Source organism: Cryptomeria japonica, chromosome 10, assembly GCF_030272615.1.
Source record: "Cryptomeria japonica chromosome 10, Sugi_1.0, whole genome shotgun sequence".
In the NCBI taxonomy this organism is placed as follows: Eukaryota; Viridiplantae; Streptophyta; class Pinopsida; order Cupressales; family Cupressaceae; genus Cryptomeria; species Cryptomeria japonica.
In genome coordinates, this window is record NC_081414.1 from 311,353,236 (window position 1) to 311,365,288 (window position 12,053).

At 36.5% G+C, this 12,053-nt stretch overlaps 1 protein-coding gene across 2 annotated transcripts in view; it reads left to right on the forward strand.

Moving 5' to 3' along the window:
• LOC131041759 (uncharacterized) overlaps positions 1-11,214 on the forward strand; it is a 34,288-nt gene extending 23,074 nt beyond the window's left edge. For both annotated transcript variants that reach the window (XM_057974958.2, XM_057974960.2), the window contains exons 3-4: positions 8,618-9,884; positions 10,160-11,214. In XM_057974958.2, the coding sequence (XP_057830941.2) occupies positions 8,618-9,884; positions 10,160-10,683 (1,791 nt within the window). In that variant the 3' untranslated portion in view covers positions 10,684-11,214. The remainder of the gene's footprint in view (positions 1-8,617; positions 9,885-10,159) is intronic.
• Positions 11,215-12,053: the final 839 nt, after the last annotated feature.

Genomic DNA, 12,053 nt, shown 5'->3' on the forward strand with positions numbered 1-12,053 from the left:
CTTGGTTTTGAATCCCATTCACCATTTACTTTGGACCTCGATTTTGTTTGAAATACACGTGTTTCACATCAAATTCTAAGAAAGATAAGATCAATTACATGGATGTAAGAAAATTACGGAAGCAGCACAAATAAGATCAAAATTATATACAAATGAACATCAATTTTCCTGATTGTTGGAAGAAAGAAATAGGTACATGCAAGAGCTTGCCATATTTAAATTCAAATCTGATTGATGTTTTGCTTGGTCTTCTAAAATGCAACATTTGATGTTTAATCCCTATAAATTTGCAGTGGTAATAAGGCATTTTACCTTGTGAACTTTACGAAGAACACCATTTCAAGTTTTGAAAATGCTCTTTATCAATTTTTCTCATATAATTAAACATAAAAAATATCTTTGTATTGTTGGGTTAGTTGAAATTCCGATCTAGATCTAAGTGGAAAATCTAACAAAGGACTTAAAATTTTTTAATCTGCCAAAATGTTTGGTGATGTGTTGAAATTTTCTTTTAAGGTTTTGTTTTCTGAACATCTCTTTGTTTTTTATATTTTGATGTTATGCAGTAATTAGAAAAGGGTACAATCAACAAGAATTCCTTTTAGCTGCGGTGTTATAAATGTTGAAATCTGGAATTGTATCTACTAGAAAATGGTATTAGGCTGGCAAATGGTATTGTTGAAACTCTCAGTAGCCATGTTTATGTTGATTTGAAAGCTGTTGCTTAAGATTTGGATGCTGCCATTGCAAGGCCACAGATTTCTTGTTACCCCTTTTGCTTCTTTTTCCTTGCAAAATGTCTTTGTAACTTTATCAACTTTCCGTTTTCCTCCATTTTTTACTTGTCTCTTCGTAACTCTTGCAATCTCCAAATTTTCTTTCATGAGATCAGACTTCCTCTTCGCATCCTTGCTTCCATTTAATACCTTCATTATTTCTGCTTGGCCCACCTACATCTGTTCCGAGGACTTCAACAAATCTCTCATTCTTTGCCTATACATTTGTATTGTGTATGGAAAACCAAAACCAATTTGTACCTAGGCTTTATGAGATCATGCAACAACCTAGAGATATTGGAAGTTGGTAAAATCAATAGATCATCATTGCCAATATTAGTCAGTAAGTATCTAGTTTGAATGATTTGTTTGCAATTAATTGGTTACAGAGCCTTGTCTGCCTAATTCAGAACATAATTCTATTCTTGCTTGAATTTCATTTTGCAACCTTTCTTTGGTATTTTCCCCTTAACTTCAACACTTACTGTGCATGCATTTTAGGAAGATTTGTGCATCGTGATCATCATTTTTTTTACCAGTTTATTTCCCTTGGGGTTGTTGCATTTTAGATTCCTTCTTAACTGCATGCTTAACGGAATCAGAAGGGAATGTTTCTTGTTGAGGATTTCATTACATATTGATTCCTTTTCTAAAAGTTATCTGCTTGGCCTGTATTTTATACCTTGACAAATCCTCCTCTATGATGTGTAATTGCTTGGGCAGGATTGAAACATATAAGCATTGAATCACTCTATTCTTATTTAGGTGACTCTTTAGCTAATTTTTTAAAAATTGAAGTTATCCAATCAATTCATTGTATCAGCTTAATCAAATCTGTGCTTGTCAGCATTTTGCAATTTTTTTTCTCTTGTTTGTCTTCTTTGTAGAATAATCCACTCTGGTTTGAACTTGACAGTACTAGAAGTCCATATTTATTTGAATTTTTTTTTGAAATTGCTAGATGACATCCCTGGCTACCTTAATAAAGTTTGATTGATCTTTTTCTTCCCATATCAAGCAGTTCACTAGATCAATTTCACCAGAGTAAGAAATTCATTTTGGATGTCTCCTACTACACATAGACCACCTGCATGGCCTCTTAATGATGCTTCTGCTTGATTCCCTTTTTCTCCTCCACTACCAAATTGTAATATGCTGGACCAATTTTGTTTTTTGAATTTTGACAAATGTTTGATGAAATGCCAACACGATATTTTCCAACTATTTTATTTATTTTCAAGTAATTAATGAAATGGCAATTAAAATGCATGAGCTAATGTAGAGTTTACAAGATTATTACAGGAGTAACAAGTCTATTTTACTATATAATCAGCTATTGCATTATTCAGAAAATTCTGATACAATTCATTAGTCCGGTAAAACATGCATGCATTTGATTAATATACAAGCAGGAATTCTGACCTCAATGTTTTAGTTGATATCTGAATGAATCACTTTGAGATCTCATTAATGATAAAAATAACAATATCCGATAGTGATCAGAATTGATACCTGAAATTGCTCACTAGAACTACACATTCCCTTATTTCTCTTCCTAAGCTGTGACCTCCCTTCAATTTCTTTCTTTACATCCTCACATTTTTGCTCTTATTGGATTTGAAAGAAGGGTTAATGGATTCTAATTGGTCTTTTTTATTATGCATTAGACATTATATACAATTTGGGTTCGTGAACCTAATTGCTAAATACATTGCTTTAGTATACGACAGGAGGCTTTCCTGTCATAGCCTATTATTTTCCTCTACCAAATCATAGAGGCAAAAGCTAGGGAAATTGGGCTACCAATGTTGGTTGTTGGGTTAATGATTGTGTTAATAATCGGACAGTAAGAAAGGAGTCATTCTCAAAGTGCCAATTGAGTAAGGAGATTACATCAAGCAGCTCTTTGTTAAAGTTTTTATAAAGAGGAATACACCATTGCAATAAGAAAGCATTTGATTGGTAGATTGAGGGCCTTTACGATTTCGTAGTTCTCACTATAGCATCTGGACACACTTCCATACTACATGTAATCCACTTGCGTAGGTAGATGGATTCTTGGTACTGGAATTATCAGTTACTTATACTTGATTCATCTAGGTTAAATCTAAATGTTTTGTTTGAGAACCTGTGTAATGTATGTAGGGGTCTCAACAAATAAGGTCAAGATAGAATACAAAAGAGATGATTCAATCAAGAGCCTTAAGTAGTTTAAGAATGATCTGCCTGGATTGCTGCCTGATTATGTTTTCAGACATACCAGTGCAATCTTCAACATGTATATCACACCATAATGGAAGCACTTTTATCAGATGTAAGATTGTTCTTGATACCCCCATTCAAGGGTTAAGTGGTAAATCTCAGAAGATTAGGCTTGTTAGGAGACAGAAGGAGGGAAAGAATCAGGCCCTGTGGTTTCCTCCTCCAAAAGGATCTATGAAATTAAATTTTTATGGTGTAGCTGTTGAAATATGTAGCTAGAATCGGATTCTAGTTTAAGTTATTCATGTAATTGGGCTGGGCCCCATTGTAACTTGTAATAATAGGGCAGGCCCTATTTGGGCGTTCAACTTATGCATTATGTAATTGTTATGGGGCAAGACCTATCAAATATGTAGCTTGTAATTAGACCTTGACCTATATAATTGTAACGTGTAAAACTCCTGGCATAATATATGCAAGCCGACTTAGGGTTATTGAAGGCATGTGTCACCTATATCTACAAGGTGATTTGAAGACACAATTAATCCAACACAAGTGATGTATGTCTGCAAAAAGAACAGCGAACATCCTACTAAACTATCAGCGATTCTTCAAGAAGTCAGTGAACACATTCTGGAGATCAGCGAACACAGTCCGAAGGTCAGCGATCATGATTGAAGGTCTGCAATCACAGTCTGAGCTATATTGAGTCAACTTGCTGAGCGAATTCATTTAAGGAGGGCAAATTTATAGAGTGAAGTATTTTCAGACTATTGTGCTTAAAGTTTGTTGAAGATCTGCCCCATATGTGATTGAGGTTCAGTCATGTTCTGATCCGAATCCAAGATTCAGATAAGTCAGTTTGTTTATGCCCTAGGTGGGGAATTTGTACCTGAACATCTTTTGATATTAATATAATCAGAGCTGAATCTTGTTGCTGGGTTTTTCCTCCAGGAGGGAGGTTTTCCCAGGGTACTGCTGTGCTGTTCTTGTGTTGTTTTGTGCCATTATGTGTTGCATTTTCAGTTTCTGTCATTTACTTTAAATCTGATTACTAAAAACAACAGTAGCAAGGGGAAACCCATGGAAGGTGGGAGTAGGTTTCATTATTTGAGATTCAAGTGGAGATATGATCTGTGGAGGATCTTTAGGGCATTCAAACCAATAATGGTGCTGAATGGGAAGAAATTCTAGCACTTCTAGGATCTGTGATATAGCAAAATATTCCAAATTTGATTCTGGAAGGTGATTTACAGATAGTGATTAATGCTTATGGTCCATAGTTGAAAAACTCGGACTTGACTATAACTTGGCATACCCGATTTTTTTATGAACTCGGGGCTTGGCAAAAACTTGGGGAAAAAAACATGGCAATAACTTGACAATTTTATCAGACATTTTAAAATACATAATTTTTTAAAAACTATTCCTCAAAAATACACATTACTAAATTTGTAGAACATATGACCAATTTCCATGATATATAAATCAAAATTAGAGTTTAATACTTATTACTGACCAAAAAACAAATTCAACCTTTAAATAAGTTACAATGTCACTTCCATTAGCCATATCATATGTAAAAGTTACCTTATCTAAAGAGTTATATAACATCTAAGTCAACATGCTCAAGAGTTATATCCCAATTCCATGTCACACCTTCCTTGTAATTAAGTTTCTTAATTGGCAAGAGATCCCAATGACTAACGGGGATTTGTGTGTTTAGACCCTAATGGGGTTGAGAGGCAGTGCCCCTCATGGGGGTCTAGGGGCAATACCCCTAGTGAGGTCAAGGGGCAACACCCCTTGTGGGAGTTATGGGGTCAAGGGGCAACACCCCTTGTGGGAGTTATGGGGTCAAGGGGCAGCACCCTTGGTGCATTCCCTATTGCAATACAAGATGGGGTTAAGGGGTGAAGTCCCTGCCACCAAACCCAAATTAAGGCCTTGAAACCATACAAACCTTCATGGCATAACCGTTTTCACAATTTTATCACTTAAGGGCAAAATTATGTGTTTGGCATTTTTTTGTTTATAAAAATGTTTTAAAAATAATATAAAATTATTCTTGAAAATTTGAAATTTGCCTCCATGAATAAGAAGTTGGAAAAGTATGTGCATCATAACATCTATCAACACAAAGAATATTAGAAAAAAATAATGAGGAAAACCTATGATTCATGTTTGAAATTGCGTTCCAAATTGTTAGTTGTTGTGTGCCTTAAATTACCACCTGTGTGCAAAAATGAAGTGAAAATTGCATTTTTTTGACTGTAGGGAAGAAAAAAGTTTTTATATGGATTTGGACAAGTTATCAACACAAAAAACGTGATTTATTCCGTTGTCTCTTTTACAGAAACGTGTTGGTGAGTAGCTTGCCTGGCAATGCTGGAAATAAGTAACACCCTGATTGATGATTGATTGGACAAAGAGGGGCCAATAGCTCAGTTGATAGAGCAGTCAACAGCAAATGGAAGATCCTAGATTCAAGTCGTAGCTGGTCGATATGATCTATAGCTTAACATGTGGTATTAGAGCCAGTCTATACAAGTGCTTAAGGGAGGGTGATGAAATAATTTATAAACCACACTTGGACCAACGATAGGATGGCCAAAGAGGGGCCAACAGATTAGTTGGTAGAGCACTCCAACAGAAAATAAAAGGTCCTAGGTTTGAGTCCTAGCTGGTCCATATGAGCTGTAGCTCAACAAGCAATTTGGCTGGCAAGTACTTAAGGAGGTTTGCAACTGTGCTATGATAAGGGATGTAGTCCAAATTGGAAGCTGCATAGATATGTAGAAGAAGTAATAGGAACCAGGGATGAGTTTATCAACATTTAGTGTGTGCATTATAGAAGGAATAATTATGAGGTGATCGATTATTTGGCTAATGAAGGGATTAGAAAGACCTGATTTTGGCTGTAGATAGTCATAGTGTTGGTAGTTGGTCCAATTTGGAAAAGTTATATGAAAAACCATTTCAAATTAGTGGGTAGTTCTAATTTGATAAAGTGGGAGGCTTATGGTGATTTACTAGAGTTGGCTGGGGCGCAAGGGTGGTGTAAGGACGATTGGTAATTGTCATGGTGTGCAGCTAAGACCTGGTGAATTGGTGGTAGATGTTGGCAGATGCTGATTTATTCACATGTTGCGAGTATTGATGTTACAGGGTGTTTGTGAGAATGGTGAGAAGTAGCGTGGGAAAAATGTGGATTGTAGTGAGGAAGCTACAATAGATATTTCTTCAAAGAAGCAAGAGGGAGTGGTGCCATGAAAGAGCTAAGTTTCTAATAAGAGATTGTGATGCATTTTTGTGGGTTATGACCATGCTCAACTAGGCATTGTGAAGGGGATTTTGGGAGAACATTTTATAGTGAGTAGGAGATCTAAAGCAGCAATTAGAGGGGACTTTAGAACAAACTTGGCCTTTTTTTTGGTTCTAGGAATGTTTGTTAGGCCGTGGCTTCTCTAGATGTTGTTGTTGGACTTGTTTATAGGATTGATGATGAAGAATACTGATGTGGATGCACTTAAGATTTCAAACCATTAGTGTTAGAGGAAGGGGGCTAGGCCTCAACGCTTGCATTGTGCATGGCTGAAATTGCATGGTGGAAGTTAGTGTTGTGGGCATTTTATAATCTAGGGTGCATTTTGGCAGTGCCATGTGCATCATTTCAGGGGTTGGTTAGAAGTGGGGAATGATTACATCATTCCTCACTTTTATGGACCCTCTTCATAGAGCATGCTGGTTGAAAGAAATATCCTATGGGGTCTAGTTCCTATCTTTGTCTAGTCCTCGATGTTGTAGACCTGCAATTGAGATGGAGTCGTGTTGGAAGAGTTCATAGATTTGGGTCATTATGCATAGGAGTCTCATCAGAGATGGGGTGTGGTATGATGTACAAATGGGGGATATTTTTTTGTGACTTTGGCAGTTTCTGTTTTTTGGATGTGGTGGTGTTCAGTTGGTGGTATTGTGTTAGAAGGTATTTTGTTAGGGTTTCGTAAGATTGTAAGGCTTTTTGGCTTCCCTAATTTTTGGTAGGCTCTTTCCATATGTAGGCATTAGCATCTGTTATAGCTAATAGTTACATTTTACCATCTTCAATCTCTGTGTTTCAAATTAAGCATTGAAGGGCGGGGGCCCATATAGAACATCCCTTTCTAAGTCTGAAAAAAAAACATTGTTAGAATTTGGGTGTTAATGTCATACATCGCCACATAGAACTTACATGGTTGTCATTTATTTCCCATGTTTTTTCATTAGCTATAATTAGTTGAGATATGGGGAACTTGATAATTTTATAATTCTCTTGTGGAACAATGCAAAATATTATGACATCATCAGAGGCATTCAGATGAGTTATTCATAATGAAAACAATGTAAATTTGGAGTGATGCACACTTCAATTGAAAAGGGGTTGGGTAATCAATGCTAGTATTTTTTATTTTTGGAAACTAATTGAGCTGCATGTTTAAGGTTTCACTAGAGGTTGTTCAATATAATAAAAAAGGTTTCACTAGAGGCATTTGGTGGATTTAATTTTTGAACAATTGAAGAATGGCCAAGAAATTTATCCATTAAGCATGTTAGAGATTCAAACATTGGCAAGTCTTATTTTCGGATTCTTTATGTTAGAATTGTATTTCATTGTAGATAATAATTGACATGAATCTGAGTGAAGAAAGATACCATAATTGACATGAATCTGAGTGAAGAAAGATACCATATAAGTTAGTCTAAATCTAACTGTGGATTATAATTTATAGAAGGATGAGATGAGAAGAAGAGAACGGATTATCTTCATCTTGTTTTGCAGGAACTAGTTGACTGCACCGAGTGAGCAAAAAATGCAAGTATTGTGGGAATTGAAGGAAAGCTTTCTTGTTTCTCTTCTTAATACTGACAGCTCTACTAATTGCATATTTCTGTTATCTTCTCTAGTGTCTCAATTAGCATGATTTTTTGTGATGGAATCTTCTTTATTATTCTCTCCTTTACTCAAAGACATTTACCAAACTTCTTGCATGCTTTTGTGCTTGAGATTATGGTTGGTTTGTGAAGTAAATAGAGCACACACACATTCTTTGTACACGCTAATATCCCTGATTTCAGAATGGTTGTGGATCCAATTTTTAGCCGGGGAAGTTATTCCTGGTTGCATGGAATGACAGTGGGATTTATAATCATATTCCTGTAAGTTATTGTGTCTGAATGCCATGTGATTGTTGTGGGACCCTTGGTTGAATGAAACTTAGTTATATATACTTTTCCTGCAATTAATTGTAACTTTTTCTGTAAGCATATCTGAGAAATCACTGGTCTGGCCAAAAGATTTTTTCTTTTTATTTGTGTGAATTTTTGTGAACAGAGCTTCACTTGATTACATAGGCTTCATAGTTTAATTTGGTATTTGTTTAGAGAAAATTATATGAGATGATTAGGATAATGTTGCTGGAGGTGCTTTTTATTATTTTGTGAAATGTAACTTTAATGCTGAATGTTTTTCTTGTTCTGCAAATCCTTAGCTTGGTCCTTTATTTTGATACTAACAGAATTTTTAATCTATTTACTGCTTTGCTTATGACATTTTATTATTTATGCAAGATGGTTAATGCAAATTGCCTCTTGACTTTCAGAAGGAAAAGCACAAGGACAAAAAGAGAAGAAGAGAGAAGGAGGACAAGGAAAAAAAAGAGGACAGAGAAAAAAAAGACAAGGATAAAAGCAAGGAGAAACGCAAAGAAAAGAAGTCCAAGGATCACAAAGATAAGAATAAAGACAGGGATAGGGACAAAGAAGGAGAGAAGGACCGAGTCAAGGACAAGAACATAGAGGACCGAGTCAAGGACAAGAACATAGATGAGAAGAAGATCGGAGAGAAGGACATATTGCAGAAGGATGCCAATGAGAAGAGAAGTGATGAAAGGGATAGGCACAAGGACAAAAATATACTTGAAACACAGATTAGAGATAAGGACAGGCCAAAGGACAAGATCCTTGATGGAAGGACTGGAGAAAAGGAGAGGCCCAAGGACAAGATTGTTGATGGAAGGAATGGAGAAAAGGATAGGCCGAAGGACAAGATTGTTGATGGAAGGAATGGAGAAAAGGATAGGCCGAAGGACAAGATCGTTGATGGAAGGACTGGAGAAAAGGACAGAGTGAAGGACAAGAGTGTTGATGGAAGAACTGGGGAAAAGGACAGGCCTAAGGACAGGATCAGCGATGAAAAGACAGGAGACAAGGATAGGCTCAAAGAAAAAGGCAAGGATGAAGCAAAGGTGGGAGAAAAGGACAGGCCCAAGGATAAGGAAAGGGATGAATCCAAGGTTGCAGAGAAGGAAAGTAACAAGGATAAGGTCAGAGATGAGAAGAAAGTCGGTGGAAAAGAAAGAAGCAAGGATAAGGAAAAAGATGAAAAGAAGAAAGACAAGGGCAAGGATAAGGATAGAAATGAAAAGAAGAAGAGAGAAAAGGACAGAAACAAAGTTAAGGAGAAGAATGGAGAAAAAGAGAAACTCAGGAACAGAGATAAAGAAAAAGAGACAGAAAAAGAGAAGGAAAAACTGAAAGAAAAGGAGAGAGACAAAGAGAAGGAAAGATTGAAAGAGAAGGAGAGAGACAAAGAGAAGGAAATACTGAAAGAAAAGGAGAGAGACAAAGACAAGGCCAGTGAAAAGGATAGCTTTAAGGACAAGGAGAAAGACAGGGAAAAGCATGTAAACAAGGAGGACAAAGAGCAAGAGAAGGTCAAACAACTGGCACCAGAGAAACTCAAGTTAAGAGGCAAAGACGTTGAGAAGGGTAAGGAGAAGAACACAATGAAGGATACCGAAAATGACAAGAACAAGGAGACAATTCTTGCAAAGAGGAAAGCTATTGATACCAATGGTGATCTGCATGGTGAGTCATTTAATTTTGTTTATATTATTGTATATACAAATAGCTTCATGCTAGAGATTCTTTGTTTGTATCTATTGCCCAAGCTCTGTTCCAGTTGTTGGTATCATACATAGTGAGGCATTTGCACAATGCACAGGTCACTATTTATGTTGGAAACTGCAGAAACAATGGTCTATCTTTTTCCATATGTAATTTATTGACCAAGTTGAATGTCTCTGCTTTAACAATTATGAAATAAGAAATTGGGCTTTGGATCGCCTTGCCTGTGCTTACAGACAATGACAAAAGGCCCGGTAAGCTTCCCCGAACTGCAGTTTCAAGTGATACCTACAAAGAGAATGGCAGAAGAATCCCAGAAGCAAAGGAGGTTGCCGTTCAGCCTGTACCTGACCGAAGGAGTGGAGCAGCTGACAACACTGGTATTGAACAACGTGTTGACAGCAGAAATTGCCCGCCCTCATTATACAATAAAGATGGGGAAAGTAATGGCAAAGTAGTCAGTCAGTTGTATTCAGTTTCTCTGAAGCCTTCAATTAGTAGTCATATGGAGGCTGGTCACAGCAGTCCTAATAGAAATAAGCATGATAATGATTTGCAAGATCTAAGACATACTCTCAATTTTCCTGTTAAGGAAGCTTGGTCAGATGTTGATGACCAGGCATGGCTCTTTGATACTAGTCTCCAGTTAAAGCCTAAGGCTATATCGGAGGCTGACAGAGGAATTCCTCTGGTATGGTCAGAGGCATTGCACTTAAAATCAGTTGACATACATGCATTGCCATTTGTCACTCCTTACTGATATTAGGCTTTCATGTCATCCTCATTATGCTGAGTTTTGAAGTATCCATCAAAGTTATGGCATCATCATTTTGGGGTGGGCCTCGTCTCTGTTTTCCCTATTCATCTGCATTTTTGGTGCATCATCTTGTTCAAATGCACTTTTCTTTCAGGTATCAATTCTTACCTGTCATAGTAAAAGCATACATGGAATCAGCATTTGGAAAACTTGTTCAAGGCAGTTCTCATTCTTTGCATATCTTTTAGGTTTGTAATTTAAATATTCTCTAAGTAGTCTCTTTGCTAAACATCTTGAAGTTTATTCTTAACCAGCCATCCTTATCAATGAAGTTCTGTTCAGGTCTAATTATCATTTAAGTCCACTTTAGTCAGCTTAATTCTTCTGACATAAAGAGTGTATTCTAGTCATCTTAATCGGTTGTAAGAGCCTCAGGTCATCAAGCCAGATACAGGCCACTCAATTTTGATCTGTATTCTATAGTCGTAAGCAAAATTGTAATGAGATTTCAAGGCGGAGGGTTCGCCATTCTTTTGTACTGTTCATAATATTGGCAATTAATGAATTGATTATAGCTTTTGCCTGACAAGAAACAGCTGTTTTAGTAGCTCCATAGCCTGATTGCATTCTTTGGTGGTTATAGTTGTGATTGATGCACATGATTATAAAATCTAATTGCATATGCAAGTCCTAAGAACCAAATGCAAGAAATCATTACATGAGTAGCACTCTTGTATATCAGATTGGTTCTGTTTGTAACATGAAATATGGGTTCATAAGACCTAAATTCCTGATGTCAAATAGAAATTTGACAGAGTGGTTTTCATATTTATTTTTTTGTGGGAGGAATGAGAGTTAACATTGTGAAATAATATTAAAAAGTACATTGATTCACTCTAAATAATTATTTTGGAGTGAAGAGCGCATTTTGATTAAAAAAGATACATATTTGTTATATTGTAACACTTTGGCTGGGAGAAGATGTGTTCGCTACAAAAGACCAAGCCATTCAACGACCAAGTCTGATTCACCACTATCAATGCAAGGCATGTGGATGCATTCTTTTAAGAATTAAGGGGCTTTGAAATCATGTCTAGTTGGATATGAGACGTTGCAAGGAATATTTTTGTCATATTATTATCGTTGTTGGATATTGACTGTAGGAAGATGGAATTGAACTGTAGGAAGTGGTAATTGATTCAGAGTCTGGACCATTAGATTTTGTAAAGCACATTGCATATCTCATGCTGGCACTCTTGTTGCATGCATGTATGCAGCTGTGCAGCTGTGTTTGGAGAAGGCTCAAATTTATGGGTTGCTTTCCAGAAATATTATAATCTATAAATTGTGGAAGGTTTGCCCACAGGTGTCTT